Source organism: Saccostrea cucullata, unplaced genomic scaffold (assembly GCF_032062105.1).
Source record: "Saccostrea cucullata isolate Sc308-1 unplaced genomic scaffold, CSIRO_AGI_Scuc_v1 ctg544, whole genome shotgun sequence".
Lineage (NCBI taxonomy): Eukaryota > Metazoa > Mollusca > Bivalvia > Ostreida > Ostreidae > Saccostrea > Saccostrea cuccullata.
In genome coordinates, this window is record NW_026922756.1 from 143,057 (window position 1) to 169,409 (window position 26,353).

Here is a 26,353-nt window from a genome sequence, read left to right on the forward strand (position 1 = left end):
AATTTTCTGTATTTAATATCAAGTCTTTATTGCAAGACAATTCCATGAACTGCCTTAATATCTAACCGACAAGCACTACCAAACAGAGATACACTGATGGTAAATAACTAACGTATGTCCAAATTACAATAGAAGAAATTTCCAAGTACAACTAAAGAGGTATCTAATTCTACACAATATGTGATGGTTGAAATTAAAATGGATACAACCCAACTTTGTTGTCTTCATTTTTTTTTTTTGCATCATAACCCTTATACTATTTTATAGGCACCCTGCCAAATTAATGGTAACAAAATATGGCCATAAAGAAAATTACATTTCGTTAAAAACTGAGTATTAAAAATTGAAATATTAGATAAATATATTATTAAATTATTATAAACTTTGTTTGGATACAAATATCTTTATTTGAATGCTCTCTCTCACTCTTTTGAATAAAATGATAACTAAAATTAAATGTTTGTCAATTACAGTAACAGTATAATATACAAAAGACACTATAACACAGGATTATTCTATTTGTCAACACCTACGCTTTTAAATAGTTAACTTTTCATCAAATTTTTCTGTTGGAAAAAAAAAACAATAAATAGAGATATATTGTTTAAAAATTCTTTTACAAGTTACTGAACAAATGCCAATCTTGGTCAAGATATTATTTAGTACAAAATAGATTCCTCTGAATAACTTTGTTCTTGAAACAGTTGTAAAACAAAGAAAATGCATGATCACCCTAATAAGTGAACATGTACAATTATTAAATTATATTCTTAGACTGGTAAATAGATTCTTTGATGGTATCTTAATGGTGTACATTCCTTGAAAACTACTGCCTCTCGAAAATGTCTCGTGCCTCCTTTTATTTCAGTTTTTAAGCATTACCTGTTGTGACCTTGACCTTAACCTCAATTTTAGTTACCAGGTAATGTGAAATGTGTCAATTTTCCCATATATTACAAGGATATGAGGTAGTTTAAGAATGTGTGTTTACCACTTACTGGAAATGAGACTTTTTTAAGCAGGAATTCAGAAGGTCGTTATGCATTGTGTTTGATATTTTTAGAATATATGAATTTAAAGAGAATATTTGATTATTATTTGCACTAAAAGTACTTAAATTTTTTGATATTATTAAGATAGGTCATTCCAATTTTTTGTTTTTAGGCAACAGCAAGCATCTTGGGTTTTGACACCTGATCAGAATAAGCTAAATCAGGAGTCCCGAAATTCTTCCTTCAGGAATGTACAGCCGTAAGACGATCAGAGAAATCATTCAAAGAAATTATCATAAAATTGAGATTCTTATACAAAGATGTTCTAATTCAGTAACAAAAGTGTGAGAAAAAAAAGAAGTGATATGTGAAATCTCTGTGACTTGCGTCAACAACAATATTGCATCTCTGATGTTGAATGATGGACTATCTGAGGATTCCTGAGAGAGTGACTAGATATTACAGCTGATGACGAACATAAAGACAACACACAACAAAGCTCAAAACCGTATACATATATATATATAATGATTTAAAAGATATCTAATGAACACGATGCACTCTACCAAAAAAAAAAAAAAAAAAAACAAACATTCAAATGTATAAACCTAGAAACATTATAAAATATAAAACCACAAAGCAGATACAATAAATAGTCTTAAAAATTTACAAACACAAACAATTTGAAATGTGATTAAAAACAACCACAATAAAACAGCATGACCTGTTGGCTATGAATGCAGCCAATCATATTGCACAATACATAAATATCTCGGGACAACTGTTGTGACTATTGTGTAGCGTTGTAACCAAGAATGAAATATCACAGATTTGTGGTAAAAGCTAAGGAGATTTTTGTTAAAATATGGCAACCATAAGAATTTTTTCTAGTCCATCTAGAACTTTTTTTTTCATTTTCTATGTTCCAGAAATTTATGTGTTTGAAATATTCCACTTTTAGTACAAAAGGAGGCACCATCCTTGTCATTCTTATATTTTTCCCAAAAAAATTTTGTTAATGAATCTGCCAAAATCATCACTGTTTAAGACTATACAAATCTTGGTGTCCTGTCCTTCTGTAACTTTGATCTGCTTTTGCTGTCCGAAGACTTCTTTTCCTCTGTAGCAGTTTTTGTCCCCCTGCTAGCACTAGATGCCTTCCTCTCAGTTTTGGGCTTGTCTTTTTCTGAACTACCTTTCTCTTTCTCTAACAAAGTCTGAGTTTCTATTTTTGATGCTGAAGACCTACGTCTTCCACATGTGGCACAAGAATAGTTATGTGATTCAGATGTAGCCAGAGTAGCTGAAGGTCTGCGAGGTGAGGAAGACTTCTTATGACCCGCATCTTCCACTTTTGAGACATCTGATAGTTTCTTAACTTCTTGTGATTGACCAGTTCTACGGGGACTTATAGCAGATCTAGATCCTGTTCTGCTTGGTATAATGGCTGCCTTTCCCATCACTATCCCACTTGGACCCTTTGGGGGCCTCTGGTTATCTCGCACTGGTTTGGAAGATTGCATTTGTGTTTTTGGACCTGATTTTGTTCTGGTAACAGCAGGATTGGTTGATATTTTACTTGGACCCTCTTTGTACTTGGCACCAATTTGCTGAGACTTTTTGTCAAGTTCTGGTTCGTTGCCCGTGTCAAGAATTCTAGGTAACCCTTCAACACTGGCACTCATAACATCAACATCCAAGTTCCCTGGTTCTTCCTCCAGAAAAGTGGTTTCTGGCAAGCTCTGTCTGAATCCTGGTGGTGCTGAGGATTGCCTTTTCTGAGACCCTCTCAGATTTGGGACACTCTGAGACAGGGATCTGAAGGGAGTGTATGAAGCCTGAATACTTGGTACTGCTGTTGATCTGCTGGATCTCATGGGTACATTGCCTGCCAAGATGGAGTTGGCATTCAGAGATGACAGAGAATACGAGTAGTAGTTGTGACTGCGAGGAAGAACTGGGGATAAACTGGACAGAAGTAGAGCTGAGGAGCTGATGGAGGATTTAAATGGTTCTGTTGGTGCTTTAGAAGAGGGTTTCTCTCCTGTTAAATCACTCCTAAGGCAATCAGTAGAGGAAGCTTTCTTCACTGTATCATCATTCACCGATTTATCAAGAACATTTCTGTCACTTTCACCTTTGCAAAGTAAATTATGAACAATGTCCCCCTCACTGGCTGATGATGAGAGTCCTTTAGGTGTGGTATCTGGAGGTTTCAATTGGTTTTTACCTTCCTCCTCTACTTGACTCTCTTGTATGGTAGCCATATTTGGCATTAAATTAAAGCTTCCCTTTTCTGTTGAACTGGGTGTTGCACTTTGACTCAAGGATTCAGCAGTATTCTCTACAATTGCAATGTCTGTATGTTCTGAATTGAAATTTTGCTGAATAGCTTGGCCACTTTCAATGGACTGTGGTTGATTTTCTTGGTCAAATGATGGTAGTTTTTCTACAGGTACCAAAGCTGGCTGACCTTCAATGGTCAAAAGAGGCATCACATCTTTGATAGTGGAACCACTTTGAGACATTTCATCACTCTTTGAGGAATTAGCTGAATCTTTTTCAGCTTTCTCCAAAGACTCATCTTTTGTCACTGAATGGACTTTTTTAGTATCTTCTTCATGGGATTCAATTCTGCTTTCATCAACAGTGATTTCAGTTTCTATTGGTTTCTGTCTATTTAATGATGGCCTCTGTGTTTGTGGTGAGGACAAAGGACTGGTTAAGGAAGAAACTCCTGAGGAGATTGAGGAATCGTCCGAGTCCTCTGGAAGTGTAAAGGACACCTTGGTTTGTCTCGTTATAGGTGGTGTCATTTTTTGCACTGGGAATTCAGTATTACTCACAGTTGGGTAAGAAGCTGGCATCCTTCTCATGGTCTCTGGTAAGGATGTGGCAGCAGAAGTTGGATCCACAACTTCTAGGTCTGAATGTCTCTGGGTATCCTTTACTGCTTCATCCTCAGGATCACCCTTCACTCCTTCAATGATAGGATCACCCATTCCTGTTTCTGGTTCCACCATAGGATCATCCCTTCCTCCTTCATCCACATTGTCTCTGGGCTCATTAATTAATAATGCAGTGTTAATTTTTTTGGCAGATTCATAAAATGTTTCACTACTCTCATCTGATAGAGATTTAAAACCTTTTGAAACATGAGGCTTTTCTTTAATTTCTGACAAGGATGACTGCCTAGGAAGTTTGGGAGATTTCTGAAGAACATTTTTTATGGAAGACAAGGACAAGCTGTCAGAAGAAGACTGGCGTTGTAATGGGGGAGAGGTCTTTGATTTCTTTTCTTTCACAGAATCAGACTTTTCTGTTTTGGTACTGGAAGGAAAGTTAGCTTTGAGCCCTTTTGCTGTTGCAATAACAAAGGACTGTAAAGAAGGCCCTATGGATTTGAGGTTTTGGAGGGCACTTGTTCGGAATTTGGACTTGTCTGAAGGCTTAAGGGGATAACACATCTGTGGCTTGGAGTCGGTGATAGGACTGCTCTCTACAATTGTTATGGAGGGCACCAACATCTTCTTGGCAGACTCTGGACTCAGGGCTAGATCTTGTGGGGGGCAAGGCTTCATGATAATAGGCCGGGTCACTTTCTGAATCTCCTCCTTTATTGGTAAACTCTGGAGACGATACTGCCTGGCTAGCCGCTCCACTCCTACAATATTAAATGATCAATTAATGCAATGTTTACTAAGTATTTGCATTAAGGGAATATTTTTTCAAATGATTTTGATCATGATATAACTTCTTTAAAGAAATATCGTCTAGGTATAAAAATTGTTTAATTCATGCAGAAAATATAAACAACCTCATGCCTGAAAATTAACAACTTAACACAATGTAAAATTATCCCCATTGAAGCATATTTTTAATTAAAATAATTACCCCCAAAATTGAGTGAATTAAGAATAAGCATATACATTTTACAAGTAATCCAATGGAACATATTTCTTGTGTAAGGACTAATTTGAAGGGAGCACAGAAGCTGACTATGACAAGAAAACAATCAACTTATAGCACAGGATGAAATTCTGGGTCCATGATCTTATTTTTAAATTATTATTTTCAACTTACACAATGATCCACATTTCAACAAATAGATTCATCCTACATAGAAATGGCCCCCATTTATGTTTGAAAAAGAATCAAAAATAATACATGCATTCATCATTTAGCTATCATCATGATTTACTGCAATAGAAAATGATAAATAAAAGATGGATTATTTATAATTTGGGAATAAAATGGTTCATATAAATGAGGTGGGGGTGGAATCAAAGTCTTTAGCACACACTTACAATTTGTGGAAGTACCTAGCTTGGCAAGTCAACAACAATCAAGTTTTATAAAAGATTAAGATCATTTTCATCTTCTTGTTCATCTACTATATCTTCTACATATGGAATATAACATACTTCTAAATTTCTATCCCAAAGTTTACAATATAAATGTATCAGCTATTGACTAACATATCTACTCATCTCACTTCACTGGCCGGCAGAAAGAATACACCTTTGATTATAAGTACTAAAACCTAAAACTAAGGTCCTTTGGCTACAAAATGCTCATTGTACTTTTATGTGTGAAAATATTATGAAAAGTAAATTTGTTTTTGTAAAGGAATTTGTTCCCATACAAGTATCAATTTTTACTTGAACATTACAAACATAATAAAAATTTCAACATGAGTTACTTTCAAACATTTATATAATGCATGTAATTTATATAAATACCCAGTATCATTCTACTACATGTATGTTTACATCGTCTCACAAAATCCTATCTTCAGACTTGAAGGGAACAATTCTGAACAAATTTAGGGACCATATTTCACATTTTAAAAGTTAAATAGTTGATAGACAGTTTACAAATCATGAATAAAAGTATCATGGTGCACACATTTGGAAAAATATGCATTTAATAGAGAAATAATTTGAAAACAAGAGGCCCATGGGCCACATCGCTCACCCGAGCATTGTGGCTAGGAAAAAGTAGTAATTAGGTTTACTATTGAAAAGTTTAAATCCAAAAGTTTGGCCCCACCCTACCCCCGGGGGTCATGATTTGAACAAACTTGAATCTACACTACCTTAGGATGCATCCATATAAATATGAGCAATTATGGCTTTGCTATTCTTGAGAAGAAGATTTTTAAAGAATTTTCCTATATATTTCTATATAAAACTTTGGTCGGCCATTGTGGCCCCGTCCTACCCCGGGGGTCATGATTTGAACAAACTTGAATCTACACTACCTGAGGATGCTTCCATATAAATATGAGCAATTATAGCTTTGCTGTTCTTGAGAAGAAGATTTTTAAAGAATTTTCCTATATATTTCTATATAAAACTTTGGTCGGCCATTGTGGCCCCGTCCTACCCCCGGGGGTCATGATTTGAACAAACTTGAATCTACACTACCTGGGGATGCTTCCATATAAAGATGAGCAATTATGGCTCTGCTGTTCTTAAGAAGAAGATTTTTAAAGAATTTTCCTATATATTTCTATATTAAACTTTGGTCGGCCATTGTGGCCCCGCCCTACCCTCGGGGGTCATGATTTGAACAAACTTGAATCTACACTACCTGGGGATGCTTCCATATAAATATGAGCAAATAAAGCTTTTCTGTTCTTGAGAAGAAGATTTTTAAAGAATTTTCCTATATATTTCTATATAAAACTTTGGTCGGCCATTGTGGCCCCGCCCTACCCCCGGGGGACATGATTTGAACAAACTTGAATCTACACTACCTGAGGATGTTTCCCCATAATTTTCATCTTTCCTGGCACAGTGGTTCTTGAGAAGAAGATTTTTAAAACATACCACCAAATTTTCACTAATTCTCCATTATCTCCCCTTGAATGAGGGCGTGGCCCTTTATTTGAACAAACTTGAATCTCCTTCACCCAAGGATACTTTGTGTCAAGTTTGGTCGAAATTGGCCCAGCGGATCTTGAGAAGAAGTCGAAAATATGAAAAGTTTACAGACAGACAGACAGACGGACGCCGGACAAAATGTGATCAGAAAAGCTCACTTGAGCCTTTGGCTCAGGTGAGCTTAAAAAGAAGAAATCAAAAAGAAACAGAATGAGAACACTGCAGGACACACAAAGGTCAACTGAGGTCAAAGGTCAACAGGCTACTTAAGGCATCAAGATTCAGTGCGAACTAATCATGCTTCATTACCTGTGTGCCATTAATACCAGCCAAAAGTGGTCTCTCCTACAATATTATGTGGTACTAGTAATTCAGTGATTCAATAAACAGTTCTAATTTCTACATCAAAATGATAGCAAATCTTAACTACATGTATAAGGATATTTGGTTGAATATGCACCAAAACCAATTATGAACCTGCACACTCGCTCATTATTTTGTGAAGTCAAGGCATTCTTGTTTTTAATTGTTGTTTTTTCAATCAGTAATGTATTAAGTTTTAAACATGCCAACAAATACACATCCGACATATGGTCTCATGCATGACATTCTTAACACAATGCATGCAATTACTATAACACTGGTCTTTGGAAAATTTGGAGCACCCTATCCCCTGTAGATGTTACAGCCAAACCAAATGAAAAGGTGAAAACTGGGGGTTTAAGGCTACTAAATAGTAAACAGAAGTTATTTTTTATTCCTATACAAATATTAATCTTTGTCAGTAACAATTAATTGTAATAAAAATAAATGTTTTCTGTTAATTATATTTTAAGTTATAATGTAATTACAAATGGAAAGATCAAAAGCAAAAATCTGAATTTTAGCAAGAGATTTTGAAGTACATGTAAATGGAATATATTTCTACTGCCAAAAACACCCAGTTTGTAGGCACAGTGAGATGGAGTTGGTTTAAAACAGTACAACATGACTTACATTTACACGTAGCCGAGGAAATCAATTTGAACTGTAAATCAAGATGCAAAAACATTGTTATTAGTGACAACAACAAAGTTAAGAACACAGAGTTCAATCGGGGGTAAAATTAGATCAACACTTACAAAATAAACCATCAGTTATACATTAAGCCATTCCACAACAAAAAGGTGTTTATTAATACTTATTTCTTATTACATATTGTAAATCATAATTCAATTCACTATCATATTTTTTAAAAATAAATAGAGGGACAAAATGAATTTCAAGGTTAGTATAAAAGTGGCAAGTTGTAATATTTATCTATGGCCTAGAAAGCAATGTCACTATCCTTTGATGAAATTCAAATTTAAATGTTCATAATCATTTAGTTTTCAGCTTTTTATGCCATTTATATGCAACAAACAATCAGACAAGTTCAACATCTGCTTTCTAAGCTATGGTTGGTAAGTAATATTACAGTAATGTATACACACAGTTAACGAGAGAAGTTGAAAATTAATAAAACATATCACAAACTGATGAAGTTTTAACTTTTTCTTCACATTCCTATTATCAAAAGCATTTTCCAAAAATTCCAAAAGCACAATCAATTAATGCTCTAAAGAATATTGCTGCAACTCTTCACTATGATAAAAAATAGTCTTTTTATCAACATCCTAAGTTAAAAGATACAAACTGACTGTATATTAACAATGCTTACATGCAACTGTCTACATACAACACCATATCTGATTCTGCTTATATTACTTTATAAATATCCTTGTAAAACTGTACATGTATATAAATCTTACATTTCCTAAACTAACTAACCACATTTCAAATTTGGCTACCCTTTTAAAGTAATTCTTGTGTTCTCTGACTAAATGCGTCTTCATTTTTTATCACATGTTTATCTTTTTACCAAATTTTATAACACTTGTTGTATAAATTGAATTAAAATTACATGTACTGGAAAGTATGTAAAATAAGATAGCAAATAAGTGGTCTTTAATTGGATAAAGTTTTGTCCATCTTGTGTGTTTTCTATTATTCCATTGCCAAAGGTTTGTGGATAGAAACAACACTTATCTTCATGGATTCATAATTTATCCAAGAACAAACCATGGGAGATCCTATCTATATATAAGGAAAAAGATATGTGTTCATCTAGTCATATTCTTAACATGCATGTGAATATTTCATGTTTTTCAAAATACATCAATATCCATGCCTATAAACACCAGTGTACTAATCTGGCAAGCACAGCTATCCACAAGTCTTGACTTTACTTAGCATATTCAATATAATCACACAATATTTTACATGCAGCTTGTTACCTAGTATTTATTTGAACCATGCATGATATCCACACGATCTGCAGTTCAAGGGAGAAAAATCAATGGCAAGGGAAATCACTCAATCACATCAAACTCAGAAAATTCACTTGAAGTGAAAACACACAAAAATTCAACTCAGAAAATTCTTTTAAATGAAGTGAAAGCACACAATCAAGCAGGAGTAGCTATACTACCTTTGCAAGTTGTTGAAGAAACAGAAGAATTTGCATGCTGGGAAGAAAAAGACTCGTCAGGAAGATTAATATCTGTGAAGTCATCGAAGTTAACATCATCATCTGAAAGGGTCACCAACAAAACTCAAGGCCATGCAAAATTAACAGGAAAATGCACAAGATTTCAAAATTTATTTCTAGCAAGCATGCTGTTTCCTAATGCTTAATCAAATTTAAAGTTATCTGCTACATATTAAAAAAGAAGAATCAAATTACTGGTGAATAATCATATGTATTTAAAACTTTTTTTCCTAAAATAGAATTTCAAAGCATAAAAAGATTACATGTAGCTTGGCAAGGCAATAGTTTTGGACTTTTATGGTACAAGTGATAAACACTGAAAGCACATATAAAGTCAAGGCAAAACAGAATAGGCAACAGTATAAAACACAGCGGACATTGTTTTCCCTGATTGTCATAAAGGACAATACACACAAAACACCATCCAAATATGTACAGAACGCTACAGGCATGCAGGCTACAATAACACCCTCAACAGAGAAACACACAGGGGAAGGATTCACACAACGCTTTCCTTGATACAAACACAGTTCATACAAATACATATAGGTTATTACTGTATACACACATAGAGAGAAACAAACACTTATTTGTACATGAACATGCTTTAGAATTTATAGATTTAAAAAAAAAAAAGAATTTCTGTAATATCTTATGGTACATGTAAAACAAATAAGAATTTGTTGAATAAATGAAATCTACCAAAATTATGCCTCGAATAATGTTTTCAAAAATATTATAAGCATATAATCCTGAAAAAAAAACACCCTAAGTACAAAAAGTAACAATTCAGACCTATGTACATGTACAGAACATTAGTACGATATAGTCCAGTATAAAGCCAGATACCATTTCATAACATTTCCTCAAAGACAAGGACAGATAAGCAGCGTAAACAGAGAAGAGTAACAAGACAATGCTGCCATCATGTGGTGTTAAAGCTACATTGCTAGAGTGAGGTTAATTTTGTTACCCTCGGACACGGCTGGGGGCGAAGAACTTTTCTTGTCAGTGCTACCAGGTAAAACGTAATCTGTATCAGGGGTCTGGAATGAAAATATCTGTCATGGCATCAAGTGTGTCAATGATATTTGATTTCCTCCAACTTTTCAGTACAATGTTAATTTTGTTCAATGAATCTAAAGCCTTCTCTGCTTCAGAAATATAAAGATGATACAACTCAATTCAATTCCCAAAGAAAGTTGAAGTTGAATCCTATATTTTTTTACAACAATAAATGGCGCTAATATATGATGATAGTAAGTGTCATCAACGTCTAAATCAACAATGAAATAATTTTGTTTAAACGTTGATCCAGCACACAATTTCAATATCCAGGTACAAATTTCTCTTTGAAAAAATGATACTAGATGTATCTTTTTTGACATTCATTAATAATTTAATGTAAACTTTTCTCCAACCCCTGTAGATAATGAGAAATGCCTAAGAGGTCTACTTTAAATTAAAGAATTTAACACTGAAATACAGTGAAACTTCTCCAAACCGGCCCCCCTGGAAACCGGTTCTCCCTGAACATCGGCCAAATTTATTAGTCCCGGCAAAATTCTTAACATTTCTTTACACATAAACTCTCATAAAACCGGCCACCCCTGAAAACCGGACACCGGCCACTTTTCCAAGAACAAAAGTTAAGAAACATAGGAAATTCACCCTCATCATACCGGCCACTTTTTGATTGCAAGAAATTTAATTGTCATTTGCCAGAAGGGTAATAATGACCGGCCGGAGGTGTGAAAAATAGCCTACCCAGAGGTGTGAAAAACTGAATATGGCCTCCCAGGGTTTTCTATTGTTTAGCCGTCTTGAAGGGGTAGTCATCATGCCAGACTACGTAAATGGCCGGTCTAAGCTGTGTACATATGATTAACATCAATTAAACTTGAATTAATAAAATATCAAGCAACTAATAAATTTAAATCACAGAATGAATTAACAAATTATCGCACGCCATATTGCATCATCTTTTTAAATACACATAAGCGGCCTTAAAATTGGGCACTGTTAAAAAATGCTAAGAAAAAAAATAAAATAAAATGTTAACCAAAATATACATTTCATAATTAAATTAGCAGAAGTTTTGCTCAGAAATGTTTTAATTATTTACATTTAACTGAAGTACAAACAATTTTTTTAATGACGTAAGCAGATACACAGATACACATGCAGTATTCTAGAGTTCAGTTAAGGTAAAGGGTCTGGTTTATTTCTTCGCATATGGTTATTAAAGTAACTCTCCACGTTTTTTCTGTTTTTATTTTTTAATTTCTATTTATAAAAATCAACATGTATGTGGAATTTATCCTCACTAATAATAATTTCCATTTTTTTAGACCGTGAGAGTACATTACGTGTCTGCCGATAATCAATAACGTGTTGACAAATAATTATAACAGACACTAATTATATATTTTTCCTAGCATCTGTCAGAAAGTTCTGCATTTCTTCAGTATGTTAGATTAAAAAAACCGGCCACCCCTACTAAAATCCGGCCATTTTATTCAGTCCGGCAGCTGGCCGGTTTAGAGAAGTTTTACTGTATAAAATGTCTGCTGGAAAAAAAAAATCACATAATCAGTTTTTCTAAGAATCTACATGTATAGTGTAGGAATGTAAGAACTAATGTGAGAAAAAATCTGATGAAAATCTCTGTTCAAACTTTTAAATCTACCAATATACTGCAAATTCATTAGCACTATAAATCAACTCTAATTTAAATGGAAAAAGGAAACCAGGGGACACAACTCCCAAAAGCTCTCTGAAATCTGTAATATTGATGAATCTTGAATGTTTAGGCATATAAAGCAAGCACTAAGTATTTTCAACACTCTTTTACCTTTTATATTAACCGTACAAGATAATCTAAAAATAATTGAACATTTAGCTATAACATATAAACTGCATGTGTTAAAGAAACTGTCATCAAAAAGAGGCCCATGGGCCAAAGAGTTCACCTGAATCATAGTTGCCCTCTTTTCAATTACCAAATTTAAGAAAGAATTTCATCTTTATTCACATTAAAGATTCTTAATATGAATGCTTGCATATCAATAATCATGGTCTGCTGTTCTTAAAAAGATTTCAAAACATTTTCCCTAATATATAACCTTTAAACCAAATGTCCTTAATATGATAACATATTAATATCACTTATCAAGGTCTTGTTTCAGAGAAGATTTCAAGAATTTTTTTTCTCATACATGTACATGATACCCTCAGGATAAACTTTGACCCTCTAATAATTTAGGTAAAAATGAGAATTTGAAAGATTTTCATATATACGCAAGACAGAAAAGTTCACGTGAGACCCTAGCTCAGGTGAGCTATAAAAAAGATTGCAACCTACAAAGCAACAAAAGTTATTGAATTAAGATCGCTTCATGAGAAATAAGTACTGATCATTTTTTAGTTGTTGATTTTTGAACTTGAGAATTACCTTTGAATCTTATATATAGTAATACATATATTTAGATTTATAATATGAGATACACACCTTAGATTTGTTATCCTCTGAAACATTCAACAAGTGCAGGCTCCCCTCTTCAATGCTAAAAAATAACAAGTAGTGTATTGAAAATGGACAGCTAAATCTGCAAAGTTATGTATAACAACCCCATATTCAATTTCCGTATAAGAAATACATATAGATTCTGAGTGTCAGATTTTTTTTTCAATACCTAGATCTGGTTCTGTTAGTTCTCTCTTTGGTTCCACCAGATTCCACTAAAAATTGAAAAATAATTAAGATTTCTACTTTTGTAATCATAACTAAAAAGAAACCAATCACAAGTACTGGTGGGCTTGATTATTACTGTGGTTACCTGAATGACCCGTATCTTTCTCATGCCTGTTTTGTCCGTTTACTGACAAGGATTCTACAGGTGTTTCTCCTGGTATCAACTCATATTCTGTCTCCGGCCCAAAGATTTCCTGTTCCAATACAGAAGTGAGAATAAAGAAACAAGTAGATTTTAAGTGTCAATACATGAATATAGCAAATTTTAAAAACATTTCCTAACATACCAGCATATCTACAAGTAGTTGATCTATTTGAGTACAATCAAAATGAAAACCACTAAAATCTTGAACCAGCAGTACAATTAATCACCTTGACATTTGCTATCAGCAGTTCCACTGTACGAGTTTGATGAGGCGTGTCAACTAATGAAGCAAGGCTTCCCGTCCCTTCCCTGTAAAAATTCACAACAGCAACTTTTAACAAACTTTCCAGCAATTTTTAAAAAAAAATTTATAGCATTTGATTTTTTTTTTTTATTTTCCTCTAGTTAAATAAAAATTCTGATTCCATTTTAAGTACTTTTTAGGTTGTCAAGTAAACGCTGGTGAGCTCAGGTGAGCTAAAAGTAATACTTATTTCAATAAACTCACAATGGCCTCAGAAGAGTAGGTCCAAACACAATACCCAAATTACTGGATGTCATCTGATTTGTACTGCTGTAAGATGCTATCCTGTTAAAATAAATTTAGTGAAAACTTAATAATTGAATATAAAATAAGGAAAAAAAACAATAATTATGGGTTAAATTTCCATAAATATCACTAGTATTGATGTAATGCATTGGAAAGAGAATATCAAAAGAGGAAAATGTTTTCTTAAGGGAGATAACTCTTCATATCAATTGAATAACCATACCTTGCTAGATGATGCATTAACATTGCACATGTTTTGAAATTGGAATAAGGAAGTTGTGATGCCAGGTCCCCTAGTTTGCTGACTGTGTCATCTTCACTCAACACATTACCCATGTTATCCTGCATCATAAAATCAATAAAAATTCAATAATATCAATGTTCAATGAGCAAAGTACATGTATCTTTTGAAAAAAAAAGATTATACAAATTAATTAAAAACAATACTTTAGTTTTAAATCTTTCTATTGAATTTTAAATTTTAAAAAAATCCTAATGCTAGTATACTTATATTTTTAAAAACGAGAGAGAGAGAGAGAGAGAGAGAGACACACAGAGAGAGATTCTCTTTTCCTATTTGCTCATTACAGTGTATGCTATACAGACCTTTGCAACTTGTATAAAACTGGAATACAACTTAAAACTTAGAAGTGGTTCAGGCAGCTGAAAAGAAAAAAATTGGCACAGTTGAATAAATGCATCACTTGTACTTTAGCTACAGAATGATTGCTCCAAAGCTTTATCTGACTTTGAATATATTTAAAAAATACAAAAAACAAAAATACTTCACAAAAGAGTTTATGAATAGAGTAGGAATGTTACCTGTCTAAGGTAGAGTTTGAGTACATTAGATATAACATTAGGATGCTCATCATCCAAGTTCACAGAATCTGGATCCTTTTCAAACCTTGAACACAATGCCTCTACTTTACTTTTCACTCCCGACATTCTGTATATGCCCTAAAAATTAAGAAAACAATCAGACGGGTAATCAAGAATCACTTTTTAATTATACCAGTATAAACTAGAAAACTGACCAGTCAGCAAGGGCCCCGCTGAGGGGTAGAAATACAAGGGTGCGGCTCATTGAATGAGAGTTTTACTTGATTACATTTTTTTTATTTAAATATATGAAGATTATAAGTAACAACTGTATTTTTAAAATTTCAAGATAATTCCTGAATGTCCTAAAACCTATAAATAATAACCTTGTATTTACATAAAACAGGGAAAACCTCATTAAAAAAAACACAGGTGTTTTATAAAATGAAAGCCTTCAGTGAATGCAAATACACACCTCAACTTCAAAACAAACATCAGTTGCAGACAAAGGTGTTCATTAATCTTCATGTGACAGATAAAGACAAGCCTCTAAATTTTCTGCAGCAAGCAAGATAATTAGTCCCAGAGGATTAATTGTACTGCTCTCTCATCCTTTTCTTCTAAATTTACAATAAGAAGTTTTTTCAGCACTGACAGAATGGGGTTATTATCTGATTACCTGTTAAAATTAACAGCATTAAGGCAGCAAAAAAAAAAAAATAATGAAATAAAATAAAATAGCAATAATATAAAAAGATATCTTAATATATATCTTGATTTTAGAATTCAATAAAATTATCATAAATCATTGTGTACAGTATTTTAACCAAAATAAAGTATGAACATTATTTTAAATCCATATTTCAGAGAATGTACACATCATTCAAAATTGACCTTAACTTCAAAACAAAGTTCATTGCAGACAGAGGCTAGTACAGTAATTAACCTCAATATGACAGATAAAGATAGTGCTTAGGATTTTCTTCATGTGGAAGGTTAATTAATCCCAAAGGACAAATTGCACAGCCTTCCCAGTTTACAATGGTAACATTCTCAGCAGTTATCTCTCTTTGCCCATTCATTCTTATGCATAGTTAAATCTACCCACCACCCCAGCTCCAAACCAGAAAGCGTAGAGAACCAAACTTAGCATCAAAATATGTCTTTCTGCCTCCTGAACTACCATACCAAATTTGAACTTGATTGGGCAACCATAAAAAAAGTTATTAGAAAAAAACAGAAAATTTGTGGACGGAAGAATGACAGACGGACAGACAGAGTGATTACTATAGGGCACCCGCAAATCCTTGCGGGGCCCTAATTAACACAGGAAAGATCATGCTACACACACTAAATGAGAATCCTATTAAAAGAAGAAGGTATGGTTTAGGCTTTATTGTGCCCTAAAAATTTCATAAAGGTATGAAATTGGCTTTTACAGTAGTTGAGTAGATAAATATGATAAATCATTAAAGAATGTGGCATGATGGAAGGCCATTCTGGAAATATGACGTCACTAATTTGGAACATTTCTAAGTTTATTGCAGAAAACCCTGAGAATGACTCATTCTGTGCTCGTTTTCCTTTAGAAAATAGTGTCTGCCACCATTGCCCGCATCAATTTTTGAATATATTATGCGAAGTGCTTTGAAAATTCACAAATCTCAAAATCTTTGTGGGCGACGGTGGCAGAGTATGTTTTCTGAAGGGAAATTCCACTGAAAATTGATGTTTTCTGCAACTTTTTAGAAAATACGGTAAATTGCACAAGTTAATGATGTCACAATTAGCATTTAGGAGGTCATATGAGAAAAACGATTTATGTACTCTTACTGCATGGAAATCCTATGATTCAGAAAGAATGAATTTTAATTTCTTACATCACTTTCATATTTTTGAAAAATACAGGGCTTACTGTGTATTGAAAGTGTACCTTGTTCTTAGTCAATTTAGAGTCGTTCATTTTTTAACTGATAAAATATTTTCCCAAAATATGTACTTAATAGTAGAGATGTACATTGTACACTATAAAGGCAACAAATGGAATTGATTTTAAGTAATACTTCAGTGGAAAAATAGATATACATGTATGTCCAATAATTCATTAATTTACAACCATACATTTTGCTTCCTTTACCTTTATTAAAATGCCCCTTTTTTCTATCTCTGTTAAACATTTTGTCACAATACAAGGAATTGCTGAATGACTTTTCTCCACTTGTTCCTGAAAGTCTACACCAAATGTGGTGTTACGACGTTTGTTCTGTCTCTGAAAAAGGCATACACTTTTGTATAGAATTTTAAAAACACCTTTTAACTTATTTATGCACTTTTTAATTCTGCACACTATTCCACAGAACTTTACAGTAGATATGAAATGTTATTGATAAGACTCAATCTCTTACCTTTAATAAAGCTTGTAGGTCTAGTTCGGTAGATGGTAACCCAAGCAAAATAGCTTCACCTGAAACACAAACATACATTTACTCAGAACTGAAAGTAGACAAAACAAGCAAGGCCCCACAGCATGATTATGTATTTTGATTACAAAGAAAGGGACTTTAATAAAGATCCAATGAAAAATATCCTCTACTCATCTAACCAAACACTGACAAAAAGAATAATTTCTATAAGCACCCACATTTTCATCTTAACAGATTATGTACATAATAATAATATTTATAAATTTGAATAGGGAAGGCTCTCTAAGGAGACTGAAATTTACTTAAATACATGCATCAAAGATAAACATAGTCAAGTCTATGCAAAACAAGTAAACATAAGCCATTACCATCTGTTTCCTCCAGGTCGTCAAGTGAGCCAGATTTGACAAAGGGTTTGCGTCCACTCTGGTGGGGACTACTACTGGGGGAGGACTCCACGGACCGACTGCTCCCACTGTCTGATTCACTTACTAGAGTTGTCCCCCAGGCCTTCACGCGGTACCGATCTAAACAAGACAGTCAATAATAACACATGGTACCGATCTAAACAAAACAGTCAATATAAACATCTGATCTACAGAATCAAGAATTCCTATATCATAACTTTACATTTAAGAAGAAGAAACAACTCAAGATGATATGCATTATTTAAAATTCATCAAAACAAATTTGTAATTGTTGTAATCAGTCCAAAACTATTTGCTCAATCTTCAAACATGCAGTTAGACAGTATTTCAGGAAAAGTTAAATACATGCACATCTTCTCACTCAAATTTTGCACTTTAATTTATCCAGAGATGAAATATATGGAAAACAGTTTGAAATCAATATCACACCATTTCTACCCATTAAAGGAGATCCATCCTGTAACTGAAGATCATTGGAGGACGATGTAGACTGACCACTGGTCTTCCTCAACTGAGATTCTCTACAAAAACATTACACCAATAAATCCCTGTTACACGTGTGTTACTTTACATTAAATGTTTTCCTTTCAACAAAAATTTTTTATGCGATACGTTTTAAGTTGTACACTTTTTATTAAAAAACAATCTAAATTAAAGAATTATTTACAAAATACCAAAAAAATTCCCTACATAAAGTTAAAAATTTTGTACCTTGAAGATATATAGGGCTCGAACACAAAAGCGTCTTCTTTCATGGGAACATTAGTGGGGGACATGGAAACACTGCGTACAAAGGCCCCGTACTGTGAGCCTGGTTGGTAGCTGTCACTGGCCTCATAGAGAGTCTGGTACTGAACAGGAACGGGGGCAGTCACGGTGTGGAGGAGATGGAAGTAATCCACCGTCACCTGTAATATACATCAACATAGGACAGTCAGGAACAAAAATGGACTGAATTATCTTAAATATCACATGTGTAAGACAATACTTACAGTTTTTATAACTTGGTCACATAGCAAAATCTGCTCTCTGATCTTTGACAGAAGTTCACTCTACAAGTATAAAATATAGATGTGTTACAGGTTACTTCACAGAAATGTTTACAATAAGCTACTGCAATTTTTCATTTGCTTCTAATTAAATGAAGTTCTGTACCTTAGTTTTGCCCAGTTCTTGCTGCTTGGAATTGGCCTCCGCCACACACGCTTTGTACGTCGTCTCTGCCTCTGCTGCCTGTAAACCACAGAAAATCAATCATTATGAACTTCTTAAACAAATCCAGAACAAGCCAATGCTCCTATAAACTAAGCCTTCTTTACCTTGTGCATTGCGTCCTCCTCGACTTTCTTCTTTTTGTCCATCTTACTGAGTATACTACTGCTGTTACTCTTGTCTAGTAAGTCTGACTCCACCTTACTGGACTGTTCCCGGGCCTTCTCGTATTCCTGCTTCCTCATTATGTACATAGAGTGGGACTTCCTCAGGCTGTTCACTGCCTCATGCTGATAAAAACATGAAACCAGTTTCTCAGTAAAAACAAAACAATATGTGTCATAATTCTTGAAATGAAGGTTTTGAAAGACTAACTGATAAAATAACAATCATTTTCATTATCCAAATATTTGAAAAGAAATAGTGCCTAGTCCCTAACGCTTCATTTGGAACTGAACTAGACTTTCAGAAGTATCTTGTACATGTTAAAAGACATATATACATATTGCATATAAATTCCTCTAAGTAAAGTTTTTACCATTTTCTTAACTTCTTTCATCCACATGTCTTTAATTGTCCTCCTCATCTTGTCATGCTCAATTCTCCTTGTGGTTAGAGGCTGTTGAATAGGAAAATATAACAATTAATTATTTAAGGAATGAATTCTTGCCAGATTAATGAATTATATACTTTATAATCCGCGAAGAAATATAAAGGTAGATAGAGAAACATATTAGACTCGAGAGAGATTAGGTCATTCCTTATAATTTAATTTTAAAATAATTAAACAACTGGGGATGTAAAATTGTGTTGTTTTTATTAGTTCAAATTTCAATAATACAACCGTAGTAACGGAAGTGATGGGAAGCAAGGGGAGGTAAAAACTGATACAAATTTAGCAGCCATGATGCTTGTTTACATGAGGTAAGATCAAGCAACTGTTTGAAGTTAAAGGTACATTCATTAAATCTGGAATTTTTCATGAATCCGAAGGACTGGAAATGAGGGGATTGATTACAATATTCAGCTGGTTGTCAAAGGGGTGTGTCCCCATACCAAACCAGATTATACAAAATGTTATGCGTTCCTTTTTGGAAATCAACCAATGAGAGACAAGAATACAAACAGAATTAAATTATATACATGTACATGAGTGGAATACAGAGGTAAATGTAGACAGAGAAACAGAGAGACACACAGAGATATCTAGTTTATTTCTGACATACCTCCACAAATTTCGCTGACTGAACAAGGGCTTGAGTGGCTTGACAAGTATTGGCATATTCAATATCCTACAATACAAAGAAACAATGTAATTATAGAGCAATACATAGAATTAGTATTCAACTACATCATGTTTCCTATGAAATACTATAATGATTTCCTAGTTAACAGGTACTTATGAATCTTCAATACTGATCATAAAAATTTGGAATTAAAAAAAATTGTGCTTAACAATTTGAACCTTTAAAACTGTTATAAGTTGCAGAAAATATTTACTTAACATCCATAGACAGATAATTTTAATAATTCCACTTTTTTTATAATAGTATTTTGATGACTTACTTGTGAGATCATTGTACAGAACACAGACTGCAGAGGTAAGTAGTCCTGTAAAAGAAACAAGAGGCCCGTTTACTACAAAGCTTACCTGAACAATATCTCCCCAGAGAAATGTATCAACACTGAATGTCACTAATGTAATAATTTGATTATTTTAGCCTCGTATTTGTTAAACATTTTATTCAACCATGATACCCAGAATTTCTATAGACCCTTGTATACCCTCCAATTACACAATCTAGAAAGCTGAAGATTTTTAAAATAATCATTCCTATTTTTCATTTTCCATTTTCATTTTCCATTTGAGGAAATATACAATTCATCTGCAATAAGGTTTTTAACCACAATTATTTCTTACATCCTAAAAAGGAATTTATGTCAAGTTGTTTGGGAAAAAAATAATTCTGATGAAGGATCTACAATACATAGGGAAAGACAACAAAGCATAAGAAATGTTCATGCAAGCCTTTAGATAAGATTGAGCAGAAAAGAGATATGTAAATCTCCTTTCTAAAATTTGTAAGGCTTTGATAATTTGCTTTCTGTAAAGCTCTATGATATAATAGACAAAGAAATAGAAAATTTTGTGTACATTATTCTGTCATTAACTGAAATACAATCACCATAATTACCTCTTCTGATAGGACGGGAAGCATATTGTTTGCCAATCGAAGAAGATTCTTGGAGTAATCAGTTTCTGTAAAATCAATCCAAATACAATAAATAAATTTTCTTGCCTCTCAATAAGGAACGTTATTCTATAGTCCAATACAGAATTAGGTATGTCAATGCAACAGAAGAGAGCAAAAAACTATTGCTCCCTGACATCAATTCAACATGTCTATAACTCAGGAAGTAGATTCCACTTCAATACAGTCTCAATACTTTTTTTATGATACACACTAGACAGCCTATAGCCATTTTTAAGATTACTCTCCAAGATCTGTTGAATGATTTCATTCAATTTGCATGGCTTACCTAACTGAGTTTTTTTCTCTATATAAGTTGTTATTTCTTTCATATACTTGGACCATGCCTTGGCCCTTTGCATTGCCAGGTCCACTCCAGCTTGTAACCGCAGCAGCACCGTATCAATTTCCTCAGGATTCATCACTAATGGATAAAATAAAACAAATACAATAATCCACACAATGTCAAACAATGCACTTCAGGATATGGAGCACTTTACAACTGCACAGAAATTTAAAGACAAATAAGCTTTTTTTTATGCCAACAACTCTGTTTTAAAGAGGATGTTGAAGGCTTTCCTGATGCAGCAGTTTCATGTTAAATTGCTTTGCAGCAGCCATCAGTAAGAGAGAGATGACAGAAGCTGCAACCAACATATTCATTAGCTGACATGCCACCATCCCAATTACACACAATGGAAACCTGCCTTACCATTTCATCACACTTAATGAAAAGGTCAATGTTACCTCTTGGGACTAATATGATAGGTCCTTTGAGAACGATGCCCGGGTTTCTACATAAAACACTCAATTACATCCTATTTCTGGTGAAATTCTCCCCGAGTAGGACAGGACTCTTGTGTAGCTTGACTGAATGCCTCACATTATTAGATTTTGTCCTTACAATAACTTACTATCTTGAGTAGCCTGTTCTGCAGCACATAACCCGGAAGTCTTATCCAACTTCAGAAGATCTCCGTAAGACTATATAAATAAATATTGGGAACTTTAGAAGACATTCTACAGATCAGGAAATTAAAATACAAGCATGATATTCTTCTTAGAAAAAAAGGAGCTACCAATAAATGAATATGTGTATTTGATTGGCAATGAAGAAAAATGGAACTATTTTCAATGATTGTGTTTGACAAAAATAGAATTACTAGTCCCCCCTCTCTCTCTTTTCTACATCCCTTTTATACCCATTTTGAAGCAAAAGAAAACTGTAAATGTGACAAAAATGATAGTGATGTAATTCCCCTCAACACACATCATCTATATTTTAATCAAAGCATTCTAACATAAAATGCATCCAAGAATTAATTAAAGGGGGTACTGTTTAATTCTTTTAAAACTTTGTGAAGTTTAACTAAAATTACAACAGTAAGTATAACTTACCTTGGTTTTGTCCACTTTCTCCTGCTTCACTAAAGCTATGTTCCCCAGATCTCCCATCAAATACTCAGACACACTGTAACAATTTACAACTACATGTAACCTAGCTATTGACTACATACCTAGATATTAATAGATCAATAATTTATATTTAACAAAATAATGTATTCACATACTTGAGCAACAGTTTGACAATTCTTCATTTAACCCACCTGCTGCTAAAAGCCAGAGCCAGTTGGTCAATTGCTTCACAAAAATTATGTTCAGCTGGGGAGGCAGGAGACTGACTATAGTCATGTGCTGCAATGATAACATGTTACTATCTCAGTATGTAATATCTAAATACATATTTTATAATTTCTCCTCTCTACTTTTTTATCTCTCTCTACTCTCTCTCTCTTTCTCTCTCTCTCTTTCTCTCTCTCTCTCTCTCTCTCTTGCTCTACTGATTCCAATTTTAAAAAAAAATTCTAATGTAAGAAAAACTCAAAAACAAGCCACCTACTTTTAATTTTGCTGATCAGAGCTGCAGAGGATGAAAATAACTCTGTGGACTGCAGAGCAGGATATTTATTGAGGATGTTCTTTAAGATGGCCAGGACTTCTCCCAGACGAGAATGGGACATAACTCTGAGGTCCTCTCCCGATCCTGCGGCATGGTCAACATAAAATGTGAGGAATTACGTATGTACCACTTAATGCTTGAATTCAGAAAATAAATTCATGGATTTTCCTAATTGTTGCATTGTATTTGTTCAATAAAACATGCATGCTTTCTCCCGAGAAATTTGAAGTCAATCACCTATCAGCAGTTTTCTGAGATGGTTTCCTGATAAAGGTGTTTTATCTGAGGCTTTTATCTGACATTTTTTTTCACTTGTAATTGTTTGTTATTCTGCTCTACCTGCCTAGATATTCTGCTCTGTAAACTTTTTTTTCAGTAATTGCCTTTTCATGTCAAAATGACAACTGCATGAGGACACAATTATTGTCCTAACTGATTCTCAAAATACAGTATTTTCAAAAAATTGCCTTTAGTAATTGTCGAACTTTTGTTTTCTTACACCAAACAGTATTGAGTAACCAGCCATAAAATATGACCAACTGTTCTCTTGCTTGATTCAGTTAAAATTTTGATTAGCTCTGTAACCTTGACAATTTTAAACTTCCTATTAACAAAGGTTTGCGGCTATTGATGTGAACAATAAAAAACAACTCTTACATCTTATAGACTTTAAAGGTGTCCAAAATAAACTAGATGTGAAGTTTAAATTAGCAGTTGATGATAAATTATGCAAAGTCCTTAAACTAAATACTAAAACATTACCATATCAATCACTTTGATCATTATTCCATAGTAAATTTTCCCTTTTACAAAATTTACAATTCCAAAAAAATAAACAACTTTAAACCTTTAAATATTCTAAAATTCTTATAAAATATTTTTATTACCTGCAAAGTCTGTGAAGATTGTTTTAAGGTGGGAGAGGCCATCTGAGAACAATTTGACCTGCTGAGTGAGGGCCAATATATCGTCTTGGTCCACAGGGCCAGCATTGGCCTTCTGGTTATTGTTCAGATTTGACAATGACATGCTCTTGGTCATTTTCTGTGAGGCTGAACTTTGAGGGGCAGGGCTTTCTCCAGACCCCGTTGGCATGCACTTCTCTGGTCCCTGATAATTCAGTATAATCATATAAGTATCAAAAATACTGTACACTACATTTTTTTCATAGCTTGTGAAATTATGTTCCTTGAAAATTTCTATAGTTCCATTCCTAATTTTAAAATGTACATCATTTAAATGCAAAATTATGGACTGCATTACCTTTTAAGTGACATTAAAACAGATAAATGCAGCACTTTATTGTTAAATCTTTTTTAAAAAGTTGAAGCTATGTACCTTCAAAGACCTATAAGAAATACAGGTACCCACATTAAAAAGCAAGATGAAAATTTACCTGTACACAAGGTGTATTTTCAGATCTCTTATCAGTTTTAGTACATAAAATGGTCATTAAATCAATTACCCTCTAGGACCATTTAAAATCTTGAACAAATAAAGAACGTAAACTAACGATTTATAAAACGACTTCACAATCACTTCAAGATATGGGACAGGATAGAAATGTTTGGACTTCACACAGTTTACAAGCATTGAGCGCTGGCCCCTTTTACAAGGCCTATCTCCCAGTCACACACTAGCTGTCAACCCCCACATCTCTGATCAGTGATCTATGAAGCTGAATAAAAGCTTTGCTCATTAAATTCACAAGGAACATCCTAATCTCACTCTATGAAGTACATTAACATCAAATTAACCCAGCATTTCCTACAAACATCATTTCAAAAGTTAAACATTTGTAACCCTAACACGTAATCAATACTTGAATGTTTATTGAACCATTATTTACAGATTGGTCAAATTGAACAAGTCACATTTGCATGTTTATATACTCGGCTAAATTGTCTGTTTGCATGTTATGTGTCTCCCGCTAAATTGTCCACATTGAGAATACAGCCATAAACATCCCTCTCATTGATTTGTACAAGTGAATAATTGGGAAGGTACCTGTTTACAAAGGTGACATGCTGAACCACAGGAGAAAACACCAACATAAATTATAAATGTGTCCTTCAAAGCAGAGAATTTCTATTGAGTGGAATTCGGTCTTCAAAAAGATAACACACCATATTATATTCAAAATGGCCATTTCAAAATTTATTAACTCAACAACAGAAAAAAAGTATGTAATAAATATATCATGCTGCTCAAGTATGACTGTCAATATCCCTTTTAAGTATTTTATCTTTAAAAGCATTGTGAACTTTTATGCTAATACAACTATTGAAAAAATGTATCAATCTATACACATAAAGTATATTTTAAGGAGAGATGATACGAAGATTGGTATATATATTTTAAAACCATTTTAAATTGTAAATCTTGTAAAATATTAAGAAATTATTAATTTTCTATAATGTTTAAAATTCTACTTTTCTGTAATCACCCTTATTAATCTATACCACTTTTTGTCACTTTAAATCACATCATTTAAAACTTTGAATGAAAAAATCAAATCTATGTGGTTAAACTTATTTGTTTTAGTTATAAACAAGAGTCTAGTTGAAAACTTGAATTTTTTGTGAATTTTTAGTAAAGTCTGTTTGCATCATCTGTCCTTAATATGCTTTACCACTTCTATTTTATTTTTGCTACTTAAAAATGTACTATAAACAACACTTAAGACTTTGTGTGACTTTGTAGACATTGCTTCAGTATCAAGTATATTTTACACAGTTAGCATGGTTAGGGAGTGTGTATTGTATGATATAATGATAAAACTTGGATGAGAGCTTTCCACCCAATGCACATTAAATGTATGTACATTACATAGCAAAAGACATATACTGGTGTAAATATGTGTAAAAGATTTAGAGTTTTAAAAGACAACTGAAAAGTCAGAAAAATGCTAAAACAATATTTTGCAAAGCCCCACCCATGATTTGACTTTTGATCCGCCACATAAATATAGCATCTCTAAAGTATGTTTTAAAGTTTAGCCCTCTTGCAAATGTTTCATGCCTTAACTAAATTACAACACTATAAATATGGGTAAACCATTCATTTTAAGTTACAGACATTGTCATGCATATACCTTTTGTTCCACTGCTTCGAGACTTGGTATTTTCCTGCCTGATGCTAATTCCTGGCGTTCCAATGCGGACATTATGAAAACGCCTTGAAAATCTCAGCACAAGCACCATAATTATCGAGTATTTCCATGTCAATTACATTAATACTGATCTATACAACGTTTAAAATTGCTATATACAAAGTTCATAACTTTGACAGAACTTCCAAAACTTCAAGAAGTCGGCCATCATTCGACCGGAAATGAATTAGTCACGTGACCTCTCTA

The 26,353-nt window shown here is 33.4% G+C and overlaps 1 protein-coding gene across 2 annotated transcripts; it reads right to left on the reverse strand.

Moving 5' to 3' along the window:
• LOC134262375 (uncharacterized) lies at positions 1–26,353 on the reverse strand. Of its 2 annotated transcripts, none has more exons than XM_062744753.1 (29): positions 26,090–26,353; positions 23,883–24,105; positions 22,936–23,079; positions 22,643–22,730; positions 22,434–22,506; positions 21,950–22,019; positions 21,325–21,459; positions 20,979–21,043; positions 20,350–20,394; positions 20,010–20,075; positions 19,322–19,402; positions 18,891–19,073; positions 18,727–18,804; positions 18,564–18,623; positions 18,283–18,479; positions 18,010–18,092; positions 17,512–17,670; positions 17,126–17,184; positions 16,858–16,989; positions 14,721–14,858; positions 14,505–14,561; positions 14,122–14,240; positions 13,857–13,937; positions 13,576–13,657; positions 13,289–13,397; positions 13,145–13,190; positions 12,961–13,015; positions 10,423–10,495; positions 1–4,656 (listed from the first exon to the last, which is right to left on the reverse strand). In XM_062744753.1, exons 1-29 carry the CDS (start codon positions 26,159–26,161, stop codon positions 2,042–2,044), a joined length of 5,388 nt encoding a protein of 1,795 aa, XP_062600737.1. In that variant the 5' UTR covers positions 26,162–26,353; the 3' UTR covers positions 1–2,041. The 2 variants fall into 2 exon arrangements, with proteins under 2 accessions (XP_062600737.1, XP_062600736.1); XM_062744752.1 differs by having other exon boundaries at positions 18,001–18,092.

What these genes read in the sequence shown, in the direction of transcription:
- LOC134262375 (XM_062744752.1), bottom strand. Translation starts at nt 26,161, where the DNA reads ATGTCCGCATTGGAACGCCAGGAATTAGCATCAGGCAGGAAAATACCA. An exon ending in AGAGAAAAAAACTCAGTTAG is followed by an intron (nt 21,044 to 21,324) that starts GTAAGCCATGCA and finishes TTGATTTTACAG; the next exon opens with AAACTGATTACTCCAAGAAT. An exon ending in ACCTACAAGCTTTATTAAAG is followed by an intron (nt 16,990 to 17,125) that starts GTAAGAGATTGA and finishes TGCCTTTTTCAG; the next exon opens with AGACAGAACAAACGTCGTAA.